The sequence below is a fragment of the Symsagittifera roscoffensis genome, chromosome 3, assembly GCF_963678635.1.
Source record: "Symsagittifera roscoffensis chromosome 3, txSymRosc1.1, whole genome shotgun sequence".
Taxonomy (NCBI): domain Eukaryota; kingdom Metazoa; phylum Xenacoelomorpha; order Acoela; family Convolutidae; genus Symsagittifera; species Symsagittifera roscoffensis.
The window spans coordinates 18919082-18940929 of NC_087064.1; the positions used below are offsets into that span (position 1 = coordinate 18919082).

A 21848-nucleotide genomic window follows, 5' to 3' on the forward strand; every position below is an offset into this window, starting at 1 on the left:
AAAAAAACACATTTCAACCAATTAGAATTGAGTACTCAAAATATCAGAGAAATCGCAGAAATCTTAAAGAAAGCAAATAAACTCTGAAAGAAATCTAAAAGAAACGAGGCCATTAAAATCAAAATTTTGACCAATTAGACAAAACAGGTACAAATATTTTTGAAATTTTGGAAAAGCCTACACCGATTTTAAAAATGAAAAGTAAAACAATTATTTCATTTTATATCTGCACAAATTTTGTAACTGTGCTGCTGTAATTTATTTTCGGTTAATAAGGACTACTGTTTTCTGCAGAAGGCAATTAGTCAATAGGAAAGTCTGACAATTTTGATTGGTTGAAAGTTTTCCATTATGCTGTCCGTCCATCATGAAGAATACCCCCTTGGGGAACCTACTTGAACGATTGCCGCTTAGCATGCGACTATTTGCGCAATTAGAATCAGAATTGAGTTTGTTTTCTCACATTTGCCGCAGAAAATCAAACTGATTTGTGTTGTATCAAACTGAGTAATTATTTTAACTGCACTTGCTATGCGGCACGCAGGCATGTCGCTACACCCTCGGTTATTGGGTTGGTCGGGCAAAAATGATTTTTGCAGCAGAATATGAACGAAGAGGGACACTTTGGGTGGCCAGGGTGCCGAATTTCTGAAAAAGAGTATCGAACCCCTGTCTCAACTCAATTTCTCTCGACTCCCCTCCCCATTTCCCTTGTCATTCCATTTACATAAATTTGCTTTTGAACTAATTCCTTAAAATTGCTTTGTTAATGAACAACAATCAAACAATAGTGGTAAGGCGTTCACTTACAAATAGCCAGATCGTGTATTTGATCCCATGCCATGACAATGATGGCGTGTGAGGACGAGCTCTCACTTGACCTCTAGCTTCAGGTCTACCACAACCTGACCAAAATTGGCTGCAATAGTGGTAACACGTTAAACTTCTAGACGCAAAAAAACGGCCTCGAGTCGCAAAAAACAGCTTCGCTCAACACAATAACACAGTCTGGAATGTGGGGAGATAATACAAATGGACTATCCTTGACAGGACTGTAAAGGCCTACTGATAGATCCTCTGCGATTCGCAGGAACTACATAAAAAAAATCACCACAAATAAAAAAATATTAGTTAAAATCTGTAACCTAGGTTCTACATTAAGTTGCTTTTCTTCGAAATGCCCCTTTTTAAGTGCACTGAAATAAGGAGTAGTCAAATTTTGAAGTGTGATCAAAATCATAATTTTTTGTTTTCTTCTCTATGTCTTTAATCATTGGACTTGTTTGTATGCTTGCGTGTGCGTATGTCTTTCTCACTTCACTTTCTGTATGCTATCGCAACCCTTCTAATTAATGAGCGATGGTTTATTTGATGGTTCTGTGTAAGGGACCTGGGATTCCTATCGGAGTATGCGAAGGGCTACTCGGCGGAGAACAAGCGGAGACAGCAGAAGTGGATGGAGGAGTACGAGAGGGAGGCGAGAGACCGGGAGAGGAGGAGGAAGGAGAGGGAGTTGGAGAGGAAGGCGGAGATGAGACGCATCGACAGTGACTGGGAAAGGTAGGAATCATCAAAAAGACATCTGTTGCTTGAAACAATGTCATCAATGGATGTTGAGCCTTTTTCTTAGGTTTTTGAAAAAACTTTTAACACCACAACAGACCGAAGGGATTTATAGTCAAATTGTAAAGTTTGAGGCTGGAATCCAAAACGTTTATCAAAATGTTTCGAATTTGCGTAAGTTTTATGTAAATTGGAACAATGACTAATTTCCAAGAATTTTTCATAAATATTTTAACGTTTTTTGTAGTAAGTTTTGACAATTTATGGATTTCTAATAGCGCTTAAAACAAAGTGATGTTTGACGGCACGGGTCGAGGGAGGTCCTCACGTTACGTTTCGACCATCTTGATCGAATTTCGATGTTTTGAATGTCTCGACCAAAGCTGTTCTTTTCCAAAATTCACTCAAAACAAGGTCAATTGACAATAACAAGCTGTAAATAGCGCAGAAGTCAAACACAGTTCAATTTGCTAAAAATATTGTACAAATAAAAAAAGAAATTGATAATTAAACATTTTCCCAACTCTTTTTTGGAATACAGGTCAAGACAAAAAAAATCCAATTTGAAAATCGGACTCTATGAAAGCGCACAATGTTTGGATCTTTTGTGAACAACTTGACCAAAATACTTGCTTTTACTTTAAAATTCAGCTCTGAAGTGCTCTATTCTACTAAACAGTATTTATAACCAACAACTTATTTTATGCTATTTGCTTTTTTTCTTTTTTATGATATATTTAATAAAATACATAATAGGAAAGTTAGACTCACTTATTTCACGTACAAAACAGTCCCGGACAAAACAGTCAAAATAAAAAAAATCAACAAAAAAACAGCTTACCAACAGGGTAGGATTGTATACAAAAATAAGAGCAGGTTATCACCCCAAAGCCATTCAAAAGCCTTCTGTACAAAATTTTTTATGATCCTTCACAATTTTAAGCCGATCTGGAACCTAGCAAAATCAGTGTTTTGTCAAGTATCAGTGTGTTGCAAACGCAAAGCACTGGTTAATTACTGCTTTATATACGCTATCATGTTGGTGTTTCGACAATTGAAAATGAGGAGAAAACTTTGAATTCGGGTGTGTTTTAGTTTTTTCTTTTTTTTGTTTTCCACGAAAAATCAGATACCACAAATAGTCATTGGACATGGTTTTGAACGATTTTTAAAAATTCAAAATTAGTTTTTGAAAAACGGGCACGAAGTTTTTGATTTCTTGTCTATTTTTGAGCAATTAACGATAGTTATATGATAATTTACTTTTATTTGGACTTTGGGTCAAACAAAAAATATAACTAACAAAACTTGTTTTGGAGTTACAATTTTCTGCTCCGGTGACAATAAAAGTTTTAAAAACTTATAATTAGTGTCCAAAAACATAGAAACTTGATTCAAATTTTTTTTTTTGATTTATTTCTTTTTAATTGTGTTTGTCGTTCTTTAAAAGACAAATGATGTCGATTTTATCTAATTCACTTAGTTTCTACCTGTTTGTATAAATCTCAAATAACGCATCGCACTAAAAGCAAAAAAGATTCGAAATTTTTAATTAAATTTTAGTTTTTAATCCGACCATTTGAAAAACGTGGAGGAACTTTGTATTCGGGTGTGTTTTAGTTTTTTCTTCTTCTTTGTTTTGTTTTCTGGAAAAAATTAGGTGCCTCAAAACATCATTGGAATGAGTTGGGTGATATATCATATTAAAGCGCTTTTAGTCGTGATTCCAACGATTATAGAAAAAGTTTAGAAAAATTTTTCTCAGTGTCGAGAAAAACCAGCTTAAAATTTTTGTTTTTTGTTCTAACTTCAAGGTAATAAGGTGAGTTTGTAGGCTTACAAAAGCTTATTTATGCTGATTTCAAGTCTTGAAAATATTATTTGAGTTTATTAAAGTTAATGTTTGTGGTTGTTTTATTTAGGAATCAAAAGCTTAAAAATTCAAAAATCTTCTGCAAAAAAGTTGGAAACACTTTTTGTAAATTTTTGAATTTATAGCAATTTTTTGTTTGTTTTTGTAGTTAATTTTCTACAAAAACTGTTTTTCAAATCAGCTCTTTTTGTTCGTTCATTTCTTTTTATCTCGCAGAAAAAAAAACGAAATTTTGTGCTACTTGCGCAGAACCGTTTTGAGACGTAATTAGTTCGCTTAACTTTTGTTGCTTACTGACCAACTTAAATTTAAAAACGCCGTCGAAACATTGCTGCGCTTGAAAAACTGCAGCTAGGTTATTTTGACTAAAATGTTTTTGATTATGTCTGAAATTTCAGAGTAAATCTGATCTTTTGTACTGAAACAAATGTTATTGATGTAGCTAATCGAAAACAATTTATTTGGAAAGATTTTAATGATATGTCATTTTGTAAAACTTGCACTTCGCCAGCCATCAGAACATCAAATCAGCGGAACAGATTTTTAAGTTTAGAATTTGAAGGAGCCAAGTTTGTTATTTTACATCTTGTTCAAAAACGTCACAATGATATCAGCCTTGTATTTAGCCATAATTCCATTAAATTTTTGGGTTTCATACCGGATACTCTCAGCACTAATTTTCAATGCTCGGCATTTTAAAAGATTTTGATTTATTGGAAATTTTCTCAGTTTATGTTTAGTTTTTTGGAAGACATGTCAAGCTATTAAAACCTGAATGCCGAAATTTAGTTCACATTAAACTTGAGACAGGAAACATTATGAGAGATCTTTTTACTCAAGGAAGAACAAGTACCATACGATTGCTTTTATATGAGCAAAACTTTGCATGTTTTGACTGCCTTTTGGTATCTGAATTGGTTTTTAGATTGAGAAATTTTCAAAAACAATCTTGTAACAAATAATTCAAAATTTTAGAAAACTTTGGGCGAATCTCTCCGCCCACACGGATTGTACTTTAAAGGTGATACATTTCTATATATTATGTAATGTTTACAAAAATTAATTTTCGTCAATTCATTCGTAAATAATTGTTTGTGCCAGATCATATCGCCGCAAAAATTTACCACAGGTTAAAAAAAAAACGTTTGAATTTTGAGCTCAAGACATCAATATTTTTCAAGAACCCCGTCAAAGCTTGTTAGTTCGAAAGTGTACTTTCGTCTTGACTTTTTCTGTCATTCTCTCGAAACTTGGAACAACAGCAGTTGACTGCTTGCATACATCGATGAAAAACATGGTAGTTTGTCATTGTAGGGTGCGGGCTCATTTGAAGATTTTCGAGTTTCCTTTTCATATTTCGACTTCCTCAGATTACAACTATTGTTTTGTTTGAATTTAGAGAAAAGAGAGAGCGTGACAGGAGAGATGCAGACAGAAAGGGGGAGAGGGATGCGGAGAGGAGGAGGCGGGAGAAAGAGTGGGAGTTGCAGCAGGAGGAGTGGGAGAGACAGAAGGAGAGGAGAGAGAGGGAGAGAGAACTGCTGAGGAAGGAGAGGGAGAGGATTGAGCAGGAGGCCAAGAACAAACAGAAGTTCGATCCCCGGTAGGCTCCTTATTTATTTTCTCCTTAAAAATATTAAAAAAACATAAACATGGATAAAAAGAGTGCAATTATTTTAAACTCAATATTCCCAGTTTAGTTGCGGCATGTGGCTCAAAAACTTGTCGTTTATTCTTTTTTCGAAAATTATATTTTTATGAATTTGTTACCTAGTTGTGTTCTAGATCATTATGTCTCAGCTAAAAACCAGACTGAAATGAAGAATTGGTGTTCACCTGAGTTTTTACTTCAACAACTTCAATAAAAACGAAGTTCTTTCGGTCTAAAGTACTTTTTTTTTAGCAGAAATGCCTTTTTTTTCCAAAAAACAACAAGCCAAATGAATTGCTATCAAAGGCACTTTTTAAATGACAATTGTCGCTCACAAGGAAAAAGATGCCACAAAAAACAGTTGAAAAACAATTTCTGAAAACTATTGATTTCATTTTACCTTTTTTGTTGTCAGGGTGCACACGGTGGATTTGCCTGATAGTCAGGGGGAGGGAGAGGTTGCGAAGGCCACACCAAGTGAGGTGGCGGACACTGTGGCGACTGTTAGGTCCCCCCAGCCCCAGACTAGACCGAAGAAGAAGATGTTGAATGAGGTGTCCGAACACGACCCTGGAGAAGTGAACAATGACAGGGACCCTGGAGTGTGGGAAGGACAGTGAGTCATTCATTCCTGCATTCTGATGCCATATTTTTGAGAGAAAAAAATGCTTTATTACGCTTACGATTAGCAAACGTTATCAAATCGGAATGTAGACCTTTTTTTCGGGTTAACAACTAGTCTAACAAAATCAGTTGAATCATTTCACATGCTTTTCACCAGACATGCTCAATTTCATGAAAACTCAAATTTATCAACTGGCTGGGTTGTAGTTACTAGATTAGTTTCATGGGCACTTGAAACTTTTAAGCGTTTTTTACATAATAGGTTTTTTTTGGCTCAACTGGTGTCTGCTCAAAATCTGTCGGCCTAAAACTTAAGTTTTTTTTTCTCAAAAACCCTTCTACCTATTTTCGAAAAAAATGTTTCATAGAAAGACCGCCTAAACTCTTTTTAAATTTTTCTCAAAAACTAACTGCCAAGCATGAGAATGTGGGTTCAATGAAGCTAAGGTCCCCTGCGGCTACTCACAATTTGTTCACACAGTTATTCTCCTGGAAAAAGTCAATTTTTTGATTTTTGAGAGATTATTTAACTTTATGATTCAAACCAAAAACTGCCCTCTTATAATTGAGTTTGTGGATTCAATCCAAAAAGCGGGCTATGGGAAGCTCATTTGCATACAAGACTGCGCCCATGTTTTTTGACACAAAAAGTAGTGGGTTCGGAAAAGTCAAACTTCTGATTTTTTGCCGTTTTTGATTTTTTGGTTTTGCTCGAGAACTAACCTGTCAAACCTTTTCTGCTAAAGCGACCACGCCGAATTTTGTAAAGCGAAAAAATGGTGATTTTCGTAAATGTCAACTTTCTGATTTGTTGACCGTTTTTCGGACTTTTCCCGAAAACCTTCCTGCGAAAACTCATATCATAGGTTTAATCGACCCAACATGTTGTTGGAGGCTTACTTTGATAGAATCTTACGCCTAGTTTTTTTTGAAGTAATAGCTTTCAAAAAGTGAAATTTTTGGACCGTTTTTAAGACGTTTTCTTGCTCTGCTCGAAAAATACAGTGCCAATTCTCAGGTTAAGTTTTCAAGCGCGTAACCAGGTTTTGAGAATCTTCTGTACTTTGCCGGCCACGACCTGTTCTGAGCAGAAAAATTTTACCGATTTCGGAAAGTCAACGTTTTGAATTTTGACCGTTTTATAGAAATTTTTCGAATTTTCTTAAAAACTACCCTATCATATCTGAGATGGAAAATTCAATTGATAGAAGCGGCAGCGCAAGTTTTTTCTGCAGAAGCAGCTACTCCTTTACTTTTTGTAAGAGAAAAATTTGATCCTCGGGAAAACAAAATTTTGACTCTTCTCGCTTCTTTTAAGGTTGTGGGGCAATGTCCAACTTTCGAAAATAAGCATTTCGTCCCAAATCTGTATAACAAATTCAAAAAACATCAAATACGTACCACCAGCCTTAGCTGAGGCCTAGATATCTCTGCTCAGGACCTACAAAAATGTTGATTCACCTAGTTTTTTCAACGTTTTATATTTGTGTTTTCGACTTATGCTTTTTGTTATGATTAGGTTGCATCACAAGTTGTGAGAAGCTCTGCTTCGCCTCTGTGTTTAAAATTTTCTTGATCGTTTTGCTACGAATCGTTATTACACAGTTAAAAATTGAAGAAAAACACGTAGCACCAAAATAACGACTACAATCAGGGGCGGATCTAGGATTTTTTCGTTGGGGGAGGGCGGATTTTCAAAAAATTTGTCGACTTTTTACGTAGGCCAAATTGATTTTCCGGGCACTCCTTAAAAAAGCTCTTTTCAACACCCCCCTCCCTCCGCATTTCAATTTCACCATATTCATAGCTGTTTTAAATGTTATATCGGCTACATGCGCGATCAATGTAAAGTATGAAGACCAAATCTGTTCACAATTTTTAATTTGTTTACCATGCCAAAGTTTATTGCATTATGACGAAGTTAAAATAGTTTTTACAATTTAAATTTTAAACCTGGGGGAGTCGAAAAGAGTCCGTAGAACAATATAAAGACTATTTTGACAAAAATGGTTGCGCCGCAGGCAAAATTTTTTAAAAAACAGACCAAAAAATATGACTTTTTTGGACTTTTTTTGGACAGTTTTGACCAATAAATGGTGTTGTTTTTCGGCGCGAGCTCCCCACAAAGCGCCAAAAGGGAGATGTTACAATAGTACCAAAGGGACAATCCTTTGGGTAGTCAGGGGGTCAAATCCTTGAGGAGAAGAAAAAGAAGCGTCCGCCCCACCTCCCCCCCCCCCCCCCTAAACCCGCTACTGACTAAGATTATAATTGTGCTTATTTTTTTGATATAAGTTGCTGAAAATTTTTGATCCTCAATTTCTAAGCAAACCAAATTATTATCGAACCCAAAAACCTGTTGGAATGCAACATTTTGCATTATTTTTTTACAATTTTATTCTTTTATGCTCTATTGCAATACTTCGTTTATTCGTAGCCTCTTAGACATTTTACCCCGATGACGCATAGTTTGACCGAAAACCCTCGGCAATAATACGTTTGAGTTGACATGTTTTTTTTTCAGCGGGCACTTCAAAGACGAGCGGGTGATCTTCAATTCAGACAAGGGCTACATCAGCTGGACCAAGCCCAAGGGGTCACTGGAGGTCATTTACAAGAACCCAGATGGACTCCTCCAATTCGGGTGAGCCAATCTCCATTACAGAATGATTGCAAATGCTGTTTATGTAACAGTCATTAATATTCCATGTAAAGTTGAAAACAATTTGTTAATGTTATATTTATATATTTTATGATTTTTAGTATAATGCTAACTATTCTATCTCAAGTTACTTATTTTGGTTTGACTAACTCAACTTAAGTTTTTTTTGAAAAAAAAAATAATTTTTTTAAATGCGTTTGCTGCTCTGGAACACTATTGATAGATAATAAGAACAATTGCGGAGTTATGTGCTACTTTATCTAAGACGCCCGCTGTTTTGCCCCAATTCAACACATAATTGATTTTATAGGAGTTTTTGCTTCAACATCATGCAGCGGGCGCATTCTATGCTTCGAGGTACCGTCCCTCGTACCTCAAGTGGTTTACTTCATTTGGCGAACAGATCATAAAAAAATCATTACTTGCCCGACACATGGGATGTTGTTAAGATGTCAACAGCTTTAATGAGATGCCAACTATGTTTAGGTGCAAAGTGGAGCCTCGTCACCCAGGCATGAAGGTCTACGAGGTGCGGGAGGACGCCGAGGTCCTCATCTCCACTGGGAAGGGGGAGGGGGCACAGGGGGCACTGGAGTTCACTGCGATAGACGGGGTCGTCATCATCGTCATCGAGACATACGAGGACGAGGCAGACCTCCCGGAGAGGTTCAGACTGGACTGGGCCCTCCACGTATAAACTTGCAACACCCCTCCAATATGAAGAGGAAAAATGGAACACAAACAAACAATTATTATTCTTTTATACTCATTACAGCACATAATTACAGTAACATCTCACCGAACCCGAAAAAATAAACAGACATTGCAGAAACTTAACTTGATTTTTGGCTTTAGAAATTTACATTGGCAAAAGTTCGCTCATAATTATCAATGTATTGGTCGATTTACTGTAGTTTTGTCAACTTTTGTACACTTTGTTAAACAAGGAAACCAACTTTGTAAAGTTGAGACAGGATAGACTAAACTCAATTGAATAAAACTGATCATTATAACAACAATAAAGTAAAAAACGCGGAGAACTAAGATGAGCGGGTTCCTTGTCTTCCAAAACCACTTCAAAAATTGAAATCACGCAGATATTCAAAAGCTTAGAAATTATGCGAAAAAAATTTGAGAAACGAGACCAAAATATATGTTATTGGTGTATTTAATAATTCACATCTAATCAGACGGTTTTTTTAAACTTCAATTAGTGTACCTTTCAAAAACGCTGTAAAAGCATTATTATTTGGCGTGCTTTTGTAGCCTTTGAGCTTGAACTGCATCATAAAGCTTTAAAAAATTAAGCTTTGACTCTGCAAGCTCATTAAGAACTGACAATCAAATATATATTTTTTGAAATTTTAAGTGACCAAAAACTACTAATTTTTTTTTCTTGAAAATGTTTTTTCATTAAAACTCTTAAAGAAATTACACAAAGGGGGAACTCTCATCAAAAAATAGCAAATAAATGGTTGAATATTTTAATTACTTTCGTCAAAATTGTTTCGGATTATAATTATATAAGTATATATGAATGCAAATTTTTGCTTTAATTTGCCCTGAAAATAGCAAAAAATATTAGAGAAGAATTTCAAACTAAAGTTTGTCTGAAAAAATTAGAAGAACTTTTAGTATATGAAAGCAAAAACTGATACTGTCAGAAAAATCGTATTAAAAACGTGCATAAAGTGTTTATTTAAGATATTACTAAAATGAAAACTCATGCTTTCTGTTTTCATTACATTAAAAGAATTTAGTCACCAGAAAAAAAACTTCTTATGACCCAAAATTTATTTTTTTTCGCTCCCTTATTATGAAAAAATATAATTAATGCATCTAAAGTGAGCAAATGAAGCAAGAATCATTGTGTATCAGGGCAAAGCTTTGAACGTCTCGACTACTCTGTAAATGCTCTCAATCAATTTTGTTGAACTATTTTGATATCTTCACATTTTGATCGTTTCTTTTTCGTCCACAAACAGCCAAAGTCAGATGGAAAATGTAAAAATTTGAGTTTTATAAGCAACTGATGTGACCATTTAGATGGCTTTAGCTCAATTTTCAAATGGCTTTGAGTGCAAATTGCGAACAATTCGCGTTACGCCTATAGCATCATATGTTGAATATTCATTTAAATTAGACCATAAAATTGACAAAGTAGCATTGACATTTTAAAACTTCGTAGTAGGATTTCAAAAATTCCTTTTAATAGAATGACAAAAAAACTGTCAAAAATTTGTTCGTCTTTTCAGTCAAATTGAATTGGGTTTATCAAAGGCAAGGTATTGCCTCCTTGACGCTCTGTTTATTTTTTTAAATGGAGAGATAGCAAGGTTTTCAGTTGATTGATCAATTGATTGTCAAACTTTCAACGCCTGTTTTGAGAGTCTAGCCGTGGTCACGAAAACAACTTGAACTTTAAAATCGTGAATTGCTTAGCAAAATTGAAGTTGATTCGTATCAGAATGTCAAAAAACAGGAAGCAACATTTTTCTGTTTCTTTTATGGATTTCGATTTCGAAAAAAGATTCGATTCGTTCTCTTCCCTCTCTTTTATTGTATTATAAGCCGCTATAAAGTTCAATGGTCGGACGGCAAAAAATTACATCAAATAGTGATGCTCTATGAAGGCAGAACTCCCGAAGGACCCAAGTGCAACTTTTTCCGATGTCTATAATTTAAGAGCCGATGTTAATTTATCCTCATTTGCATTCATTGCTTCTGTTGCTTTTTTTAGTACTGTTGTGAAACTCTTTTTGAATTGAGCCTCTAATTTTTAACGAAAAATTATTTCATATGAAAATCATCGACAGCAAAATAAGCCATTGAGAAAAAAACTTCTGCAGTAAGTTTTATCTTTGCAATCTTTTTCGCAAATATCTCGATAAACTTAACGCAAAATTCAGCAAAATACTTGGAAAACTTACAAATAAAAAACTTAGAAAAAAATTCAAAACTTTTTTGTCAATTTTAATAGAGACTGTAGCGACTAACAAAGAACCCCTATTTTACATCGAATTAGTGTGAATTTTCATTTTAAGAAGTGTTGATTTAGAAAAAACAATCCCAGCTTTTCAATCCCAGCGTAAACATAAAGCATTTGCTTATTGCGTATTATTACAAAACATTTCGATTCACCCATTACCATATTTTAAATCTACACTTAACCCAAAATAAAAGCACTTCAGAGTAGGTCAATATGAAGTCTATTTAATATTTTTGAAATTTTTCACTAAACACCCACTTTTCTATTTGACCTGTAATTTAATTATACCGATAGCTTAATAGCTACCAAATTACAGCTAAAAAGTTGGAAAAAAAAGATCAAAGCAAGCAAAAGACGAAAAAAAAGAACAAAGCAAAAATACCGGCGCCACCTGTAATTTTTTGCTCTCGCGTTTATTGTCCACCTACACCAACAAATTATTTTGCAAAGAATTTCAAAATAATCGACTAAGTCAGCTACCATAATTCCGTATCTCATTCATCGAATTCTTGACGTAACCTAAAGGTAAGCAACTTTTTTTGTGTCTTTCTAAGCTAAAAAAGAGCACCTTTTGTAAATTGTAAAGGAAATTGATCGATTAAATTTCACCATGAGCCAACCAGTTTTTTTGCTGGTACCAAAGTAGCAAAAACATTATCAAATTTCTGGAAATAAAATTAACGCCCATTGTTTCCATCGAAAACAATCGGGTTTTTTTTCGGTTATCTCCCCTAAATGATTTTTAAAAAGGTTGGAACAAAATTGAACCTATATTAATAGGAAAAGCAAAAGATGTCAAAATGGGCTGTTCGAGACAAAGTAGTTTACTTAGTAGCCTCAAACTGGCTCTTTTCTTTACTTTCTTGCGGTTTTTTTTTCACCAACTACAAAAAATTGAGATCAAATGAGTGTTAATTGTCGTTTAATTGTCGCATATCTAGACCAAATCGTTCCAATTTTTAGTTTAAAAAAGTCCCGATCAACCTAACGTCTGTTTGGTTGACACAGATATACTGTCACGGGACAAAAATGTTGCCGCTTTTTGATTTCAATTAAACGAAGTTTTTTTTCACATTTTCGCCTTCTTGTCTGCAACTATATAAGATTTAGGGTTCAAATTTTGGCACATGCTAGATCAAGTTATTTAAAAAAAACATAGCCGGGACAAACGTTGCGAAATCTAGTTTCGAAAGCGTAAAATTTCCGGTCACTCCTAATTATTTTAGAGGTGATATTGCTTAGGAAACATCTTCGCAAAAAAAGGAACTTTAATTATTGTCTCAAATTATTTCTAAGGGGAAGCTGATGAAATTGACTTACACCTTAAGCCGCTGAAAAACGGCATATAACGAAAATGAAAAACTTACTCGGCCCGGCGTCGAAAAACGGCTTAAGTTTATGAATCAAACTGCGCTAAGAATCAACTAAGGTCAACAAAAGAACTAGTTCAGCAAATTTTTTGGAAAAATTACTGTTCCGATACGTGCACAGGTACCTTATTAGCAGTAGTTTGTATAAATATTTTGTCAAACTTTTTGGTATGAGCTCCCACGAATTTTAACGTAAGTGTCAACAAAACAAATTTGACCTTTGTTAGAGACCGGGAAAAGTAATTTTTCAATTCTGCTGTCCGTTTTTCGGCGGCATAGAGTGTAACTTAAGTTCATCAGCTTCTCAAAGCAATAAATTGAGACAATTAATTCAAACTTCTTATATTGTTCACGATTTGCGATGATGTTTCCACCTTATTTTTAAATGTTTCAAAGAAACAAAAAGACAAACAGAAAACCACAAACTCGACTTTCTCGGTGCATCCTAGAACATCCGAGAGAAAAAAACTGAGCAAACTGTAGAATCATTTGATCCCAATTCAAAGATGTGTCAATTGCCAAAATTCATGACTCAATCAAGACTCAAATCAAGTTGCAATGTGGCACGTCAATGTGGCATTGATGGATGCACAAAAAGCATAACCGGCTCCTGCATGAGAAAACCATGAGGGACCAAACTGTCCAACGCAAGGACCAGTTAAATCAAGGTTCTGAGGCTTGGTCGGTTTTGTCGTTTTCGCTTAGAAGCAGCTGAACGTCACAGTTCAACAAAGTGCTTGTCTCTAGTATCAATAACAAGAATACAGAAGAAACAGTTTTGTCTAATTTTGGTGAAATATTCCAGAGAAACGCAAATGACAATGAGCGTTGCCAGGATTCATGGACCAGCTAATTTGGAATTAGACCAAGAGGCAACCCTCATCAGTGCAATTGGCAACAGAGAAGTGGTGAAAACTGTTCAGTCATTCACGGACCTTACATATAAAATTGGTTCCAACCAAACCGATTATACTGAATTCAAAAGACGATACAAGCATCTCTGGCTGCTTCTTATTGATTCTCTATCAAAATACAATGGGACTCTATCCCTCGGCAAGACGTGTTTAGGCCAATAAAACCCTCATATATATATCAGCTGGGTCTCAGAATCCTTGAGCAGTAGGAACTTTGCTGGGTTGGGCAGCTGGGAAACTAACTGGGACAATCAGAGTATCTTCCCATTTAGACGTCACAGCCGATCCTCTGGCAGAACAAGTGGAAAGTTGGTGGGATATAGAGTCATACGCATCTAACTGCTCCTTAAAAAGTTGATCAAAATCAGACAAAATGGCCAAGTTTATCTTCCAAGAAACCACTAGTTTTGATGGAGAAAGATACAAGGTTTCTGCTCTGCAAAAATGAAAAAATCGGTTCATCCAAAATTTTCTAATCAGTTGATGAACAACTCAGCTCTAGAAAGAAGGCTTCAAAAAGACTCAAACTTGAAAACAGGATATCAAGAGACAGTCAAAACTTATGAACAGAAAGTTATCATACAAGGAGTCAGTTGTGTGCTAAGAATAATATATCGGCTCCCAGAAAATGACATAAGAGCCAGCAGACAGTGTTGCAATGTTTTTTTTTTCAATTTTCCGTGACAATTATAAAATGCTATTTTTTGCGGTTCCTTCAGAGGAACGACAACAATTGAAAAATACGACCTTTCGAATACCAAAGATTTGTTTTATGCAAAAAGTTCTCCAACGTATGATAAATCAGAGCAAGAACAGATCAATGTAATTCAGTTTCAATTGCATAGAAAGCCAACACTGAGTTTTCACATGGATGATCCATTGAAAGCAGTACGAGCGGCATACGGCAAACTTGAGAATTGTACAAGGATTTCGTTGATTATCTCGAAAACAAGGAACTCAGTCTCCAAAAGTGGATTTGCAGCAGCATAAAATAGATAGCCGAGTTTCTACACGAGCACTGGTCTGAGGAATCAAGCAAAAACTTTGCCATCGAAAAAAACGTAGAAGATACCAACTTACAACAACTCTCGGGAATTTTTCCTCAAAGAATTTCGGGAGAGGTTAATCTCAATTTTCCGGCATTTTTGACCCCTTAGGGTCTAATGTTCTTTTCAATGAGAATGAGAATGAAATTTGATCAATTTTAGAAAAAAATGGGTAATAAAGGGACAAAGAGCTTAAACCAAATAATGCTGAACAAATTGGCAATTGGACTATTGAATAACAGGAAATCAAACGGTTTGCAACACCAAGACGATAGGACAAGAAAAACACGAGCAGCTACTTAGCTTCAATCGATGCAAAGTAATTTGAATCAATTATATGGGAAAGATGACAGCGAAGCCGACATTTCGATTGTGATCGGAAAAAGCCAAGTGGAACCGCTGAGTCAGTATCGTATAGCCCGTCTCTGTCACAATTTCAAATCAGCATGATTTTTAATTTGATGAAACAAACCATTGAATCGATTAAACCACAATGCTCCTCCCAATTTGTTCTTCTCACGGAAAGCAAAAAAAACAGCGGTGGTTCTGGAAACTTCCACAAATGACGATCTGATGCGGACAATCCAGTCGACTTTGGAACCACATTAATGACTATTTTGCATTCGAACACAAGTGATTGAATATCAAGGCCCGCTGTGCTATACCGGCCATTTTTAGCTAGGCACCTTCAACCAAGTCTTCTCTAAGCAAACCGAATCTGACGAAACGGTCACACCGGTCACAATTCTCACCACCAGGCAACAAGAACGCTTCAGTGATTTTCCCACACTAGTGAAAGCTGAAGTGTTTTGAAACCGTTGTGGGAGAAAACAATTTTGGACGCTTCGAGTTCATTCACTATTAGCGAATGAAAGCAAAAGAAGCTATAGTTATACTGGAGCGGAAATAGAGCTTCCCAGAAAAATGGAAACATCCTAAAATACAAAGAGAGTCAACAATTTTACATAGATTATCTAATGAAATCACTACGAGTGGTGTACGGTAAGGTAGAACATTGTACAAGGATTTCGTCGATTGTCTCGTAAACAGGGGATTCAGTCTCTGAAAGTGGATTTGCAACAGCAATGAATGAACCGCCAAGTTTCTACCCAAGCATCGGTCTGAAAAATCATCTGATGTGTCCTGTTTATTTAGCCGTAGATTTTTTGCTCTCAAAAGGAAGATTCAAGCATTCAAATCGGACTTACAAAAAAAATTCAATCATTTTGTAGGCAAAAAATTAAGTCTGTTTAATTGTTTTTGGACAAAGAGCGCTGAAAAATGCACATGAAAGAACGGAAAATGTTAGAAGTGTTGTACTGGATAATTAGTCACAGTTGTGTTTAGACAAAACAATTATCATTCTGTGAGGAACCGAAAGCGCGAAGTCGCGTCATATCAACCTAAAATGTCTGATCTGCCTTCAGAACGGGTGAGCGCTGGTATGATCCTTGTCGCCAGCACTGGAGTAGAATATTTTTGACCAATTGAAGTAAAAGTTCTGGGAAGAAGCTCGAAACGATGAGGTTGCCTAATCACATGTCTCGCAATGCGAGCAATAGAAATCGAGATTTCACATTCCTTTGACAAAGCGTCCTTCTCAAAAGTCATTGCACAATGAGGGCAGCCAGCCACAATTCTGAGTGTCAACGATACTAACTTTGAAGGTGCTGCCAAGTAGTTATAAAACATTAGTTAAAACTATCAAGAGGAAGAAGATAAAACTCTGCTTAATACGAGTCATTAAAAGATTTCCTGCAAAAGACGGAGTTATTCCAATGGCAACAATCAAAAGTTCAACAGGCATGTAGAAAAAGCATCTTCTTAATTTAGCGCCGATCTTCATAATTTAGCGCCGATCGACATCAAAATTTTTCCAGCGAGAACTAGGGCCGCGTTGTTGGCGCCAGCAAAAACTCTCAGCAAGAGAAAATTATAAACAATAGATGTTTTCATGTGATCTTTTAAGGTGCAAATTTTTTTGTTTCTACCTCATTAGCTGTGACTTTTCGTACTTTTTGTTTAATTTTGACTCAAATAAGGTGCGGATGTTAACATTTAATCTCGTTTTGAAAAAGCTCGGATTTTTCATTTTAGTTCAAAAATGGAAAAAATTTCCGGCCTCAACAAATCTCTTGGACCTATAACTGAATGCTTTCGTATTACTTTTTTCATTTCAAAAGATGCTTCATAATGTGCTAATACACGCCAATTTCATAATTAGGCAATAGATTTCTTCTTACTTTTTTCTGTTAATTTTGTGACTCAGATGTAAACAAAGGTTGTATGAAATTCATCTCCTTTATGTAATTTTTGCTCTCTTTACTCAAGTAGCAATTTGAAATGTAATTACCAGAGCTTATATTGAGTATATAGCAATCGTCATATCCTTTTCTTGAGTTCAGATCAAGATTAGATCAATTTGTAGATACAGTGCTCCAAACTACTTTTGTGGGAACTTTTTCGCCACTTGGAAGAAGGTTACCATAATTATTCAAGGCCTGCGTAAAGCTCCTTCTACTTGAGCAGAGTTGGTAGCCCTAAAACAATCTAAGTTAAGCCGATAGGTTGCATAGCGAATGATTAATCTCGATAAAAGTTATATTACTTACCCGGGTTAACCAAAATGTGCAACCATACGTCGCACCATGCGTTCACCAATCTTCACGCATTTTTTTCCAAAAGTAAAAAGTATGTTCTCAGCTTACCCCCTCAAAATTTGAAAATGCAAATATACCTCGAAATATACAAAAATTTCGTCAATTTTGGTTGTGCTGCGTATGATTAGTCATTTTCCATGCAAATCATGCATGGATGTGCATGGTTGCGCATTATCTTCTATGGTGGGCAACCCGGGTAAGCTTCCAGTTTAGGTTGAAATTTTTATAGCATCTTTACCTTACTTACATTTCTTTCATTAGCTTTAAAAAGCATCTTGGTTGTTTCCGCCAGCTATGGGTGAGAAAATTTGGTTATATGCCCGATTTTTTAGCCATCAAAATTAACCTTGAAATCGTGTTTGACATTATTATTAATGGCGATTGGTATTCCTCTAGGTTTTTCATTAGCATATAAGGGATGAACAATTATGATTTTTCCTAGTTGGTTACAGGCTTCTTTGATCCTTGCTTGGTCAAATAGAAGCAAATTTAGTTTAATTCCATGCCTGGGGGCGAAAAACCTGGCCCGTATCCCTAAATTTCCTTTCCTGTGCTTCGCAAAACAAAGCATAAAAATCAAAACTCCAACGGAAAATATCCACAGCCGTAGTCTCATTATACCCTCAACTAGTTTTTCTAGACTTGTGATTTCCTCGCATATTTCCTGTTAATTTCGGCTCCAGTTTATCTGCCCTAACCTGTATGAATAAACATTTTATCAACTCAGTTCTTAGTGTTGTCTAAACATGTAAGTTTTTTGAGACTGGATAAACTACCCAGAGTTGAGTGTTGTTAGCAACCAACTCAGTAGTGTACTCTGAACAAACACTTCATTTCTCTCAGAATGTCTTCTTTATAATTGGAGCGGACATACCCCCCAATAGTTTCGCCCTACAGGTGATATGACAACAAATTGAAATAAGGCCGCAAACTTCTTTAATTGTAACATTTTCAGTTTGAGAGTCATTTAACTAAAATAATTCTTATTTTGTTTCCTTACCGAGCTTCCAAGAGGTGACATGATGTAAGTAACAACCGTTAAGTTGTTGTTAACATTTTTCCAGATCTTTAAGAACATTTTAGAAATTGGATAGTTTTCACTGTTAAAAGGTTTCATAAGGTGATTCTCCTTATCATTTTTGATGGGGGTTTAAAAAATAAAATTGACGAAATTCCCTGATCATTTTTGATGGGGGTTTAAAAAATAAAATTGACGAAATTGGGAAATTAAAGCTATGCATAGTACTATTATTTTTTTTAAATAAAAATTTTGATCTCATTTTGGAAAAATAATAATTGGAATATGATAGTGGTAGTTTAAGGGAAGCTGGGTTTTCTATTTCTTTAAATTAGGCACCCTAGTTTTTTTTTTGCTGAATCACAAATTTTTAATAAAACGTTCGCTATTCCAATTATTTTAATTTACGCTACGACCTATTCGAAAAAACTTCTTTTTGAAATTATTATCGGTAATATTGATAAAAATCTAATGATATCACATCATAAGGCTATAGAAATTTTCAACATTAGACTTTAATCATTGTAAAAAGTACCAGCAAGAAACACAATTATCACAAGTACGTTTTAATGAAAAAAAGTAAGTTAAGCTACTGATTTTCAATTTTTGTTTGACTTTCCATACCGAGAAAAGAGTAGCAAGTAAGGCGCTAAGGATCAATCAAAACTTAAAACAATTATATGCAAAGCTTAAAACATCTTCGATTAGCTCGCTTAAACAAATACAGGAAAACCGAGCGTTTTTTAGTTTTCCGCTTTGAACCTTATTTTGCGATGAACAATATTTGAACAAAAAGTTGTTAAGATTATCGAAACATTGACAAAAACCATTTTCTTTCTTATTACCTTCAATTTTTTTTTTACTATGACTATTATGACTATCATTATTTAGAATACAATTATTAATCTTTTAGTTTTCTTTTAGTTATTAGCATGATTATTTGTTTGCTGAGCATTTTGCCAAATTGGACCTTAATTACATGCTTGTCATGCTTAAACTTATACATGTGTGATGACAATTTTTTTCAAAAAAAACTGATAGATCGTAAGCTTTGTCAATTTTGATCGCGAACAAGGTTTTTACGGTTTAATAGAGTTTATTGTTCCAACTTTCGAAAAACTGGCAAAATAATTGGGCACGGCTGGTTTTGTGTTCACGAGACAATTTTCGACTTTCTAACTAGTCATTTTTGTCGGAGTTTTTGAATCCCTTTGAAAAGTATTGTTGTCTTGAGCCCATATTAAAAGTAATCATTTCAGTAGTGATCATTTTTTGTTAAGTTATGAAGGTTCAAAGACTGCCAATCTAGTCGATTTGAGACTATTAACGCGCAATATATTTCGTGCTATTAACGCGTAAGCGGAAGTTTAATCCGTCAAAAAGTTATTCCAAATTTGGTAAAACTGTCTATTTTTTTTATAAAGCTGCGTTACTAGGATGAAAGATATTTTACTTCATATATCAGTTTTTTTTGGTAAATTCATCATTATTTTTACACCAAACACTGACCTTGAGACCTTGAAACGCAGTCCGAACCTACAAGGCTTGGCCTGATATGAGCAGTCTTATTCATTCTTCTCACTGAAAAATGCAAATTCTTCTTTAGATAGAAAATTTTCTGTCTAATGATAATGAGCTCTTCCGGCAAAAAGCTACAGATGTGTCTGGCCGTTTTGAAAACAATTACTTTTAATCTTCCAAAAATGTGTTGTAAAGTTTTGTTGAATTAGCTATTTTAGTATTTTTAATGAATAGTGTCACAAAAAATAGCTGCTAAAACATCTGGTATCAAGTTTGATTAATCAAATTAAAAGATATCAGAAACACAAAAAATCTAACGAGTGCGTTCTATTGAATAGAAACCAAACTAGGCAGCATAGTTGTTTTGTTTTCGCTCAGTTTCAGGCACAAAAAATAGAGTAGGGAATCATACATATATGTGACTAAAAGAATATGAAACCTTGTCTTAACTAACTTTCTTGCTATGGCCTGCAAATAAACAACATTGACTTGTTGTAGTTGCAAATTCATGGTGAAATTCTGCTATACTCTTCTGATTTTCTGTTTCAGAAGGTTTAAGGATAGTTTGAAAATTTTCGAGGTGTCACTTTGAAGGCAATGTTTTTTCATCTTGGTGCATATATTTATATTTATAATTCTAATTTGACAGAAAATCTCTCAAGTTTTTTCTTTGTTGCAGTCTGCACATCAAAACAATTATCAATGTCGCTCTCAGAGATTCCAAACTCATACGCGCTGGCGCCTTTAAAATCAGAAATTACTCTCAAGTTTGAATTGAATGCGCTAGAACGCTGGATTCCTTCATGCGCAAAAAACTGAATTCGTTTCAATTTTACCGGTCATTTTTCGGAATTCATTAATAGTAAAATTTATGAGAATAAGCAAAAAAACCGTCATTTGAGGAAAGAACCTTGATTGACTGGAGGTAAGTTTTTGCATATTCATCGTTTCGCGCATGAGGTTAGCACTTTTTCAGAACTTCTGATATTACTTGGTCTTCTGTCGAATTGTATTTTTTTTGATGAGCGTAATTTTATCCAGTTATCAGCTGTTGATAGCTGTTATAAGAAGCTCTTCCGCATATGTTGTCATCGGGGCCTAAAAAATTAGACGACTAGCAAATTTATCAACCGTGCAATAAATAAAATTAGACAAACTTTTTTGAATTTAGACGACAAGAACTGGGCCATCAAAATGTTTTGCTTACAAAGAAGTTAAACGAAAACAAAAAAAGTTAATTATCAGAGGAGTGATCAAACTTTTTATGGTGAATTGATTATGAATTTTTAATCTCAAATAAAGTACATTTTTAAAATGCATTACTTATACAACTAAGATTTTAATTACTTGACTTAGGCTTGGAGAACCAGTGCCAAAAAAACTTGTCATTTCCAAGCAAAAAAAAAATTTCACGCATTTTGCACGCAAGTTATTGCCTAAAACTCGTTGCTATCTGATCGCTTATTTTGCTGGTTGTCTACTTTCCTAAGCCCTTTAAATAGCCATCAGGGTCACTTGAATTGAATTGAGTGCGATACGTAAGCTACGGGCTTTAGAAAATTGAACGACAAGCGAAAGGACAATCAAAAAATTAGAGAATTTAGTTAATGACTTGCTTGCAAAATGCGTGAAGGTTGTTCACTATCTCATAAATTAATTTTTGGTTGAATAAACGCTGATTCTCCAACCACAAATCTGGCTATTAATGTCTCAGTTGCATAACTTAGGCATCTGAAAAGTGTATTATATTTTTCGTTTTTATAAATAATAATAAATTTACAATAATAAATTTGATCAGTGCTGTGTTGTAGGAAAAGTTCAAATTTTGGCCTTAAATTCACAATGAGCTATTATCGTCTAAGTTCAGTTATATAAAAATTGCCTAACTTATTTGTCGTCTAGTTTTTTTAGTCCACAGGTTCATCTGACCCAGATACATATTCTTCTCAATGTGCAA

The 21848-nt window shown here is 34.9% G+C and overlaps 2 protein-coding genes across 4 annotated transcripts in view; both read left to right on the forward strand.

The window, feature by feature from the left end:
- Positions 1-1386: 1386 nt before the first annotated feature.
- LOC134841175 (uncharacterized) lies at positions 1387-9564 on the forward strand (the record flags this gene model as incomplete). Its single annotated transcript, XM_063856996.1, is given in 5 exon segments — positions 1387-1560; positions 4836-5039; positions 5503-5703; positions 8236-8355; positions 8860-9564. Coding segments are annotated over 5 exon segments (910 nt in total), but the record flags the coding sequence as incomplete, so codon positions are not given.
- Positions 9565-11123: 1559 nt separating this feature from the next.
- LOC134841325 (transient receptor potential cation channel subfamily M member 1-like) overlaps positions 11124-21848 on the forward strand; it is a 106892-nt gene continuing 96167 nt past the window's right edge. The window contains exon 1 of one of the 3 annotated variants that reach the window (XM_063857239.1): positions 11124-11221. Coding sequence is in view for 1 of the 3 variants with exons in the window: in XM_063857236.1 (XP_063713306.1) it covers positions 18372-18376 (5 nt within the window). In the remaining 2 variants the exon portion in view is untranslated. Of the gene's footprint in view, positions 11222-11751; positions 11888-18168; positions 18377-21848 lie in introns of those variants that run through there. The other 2 variants (XM_063857237.1, XM_063857236.1) reach the window with 2 other exon arrangements.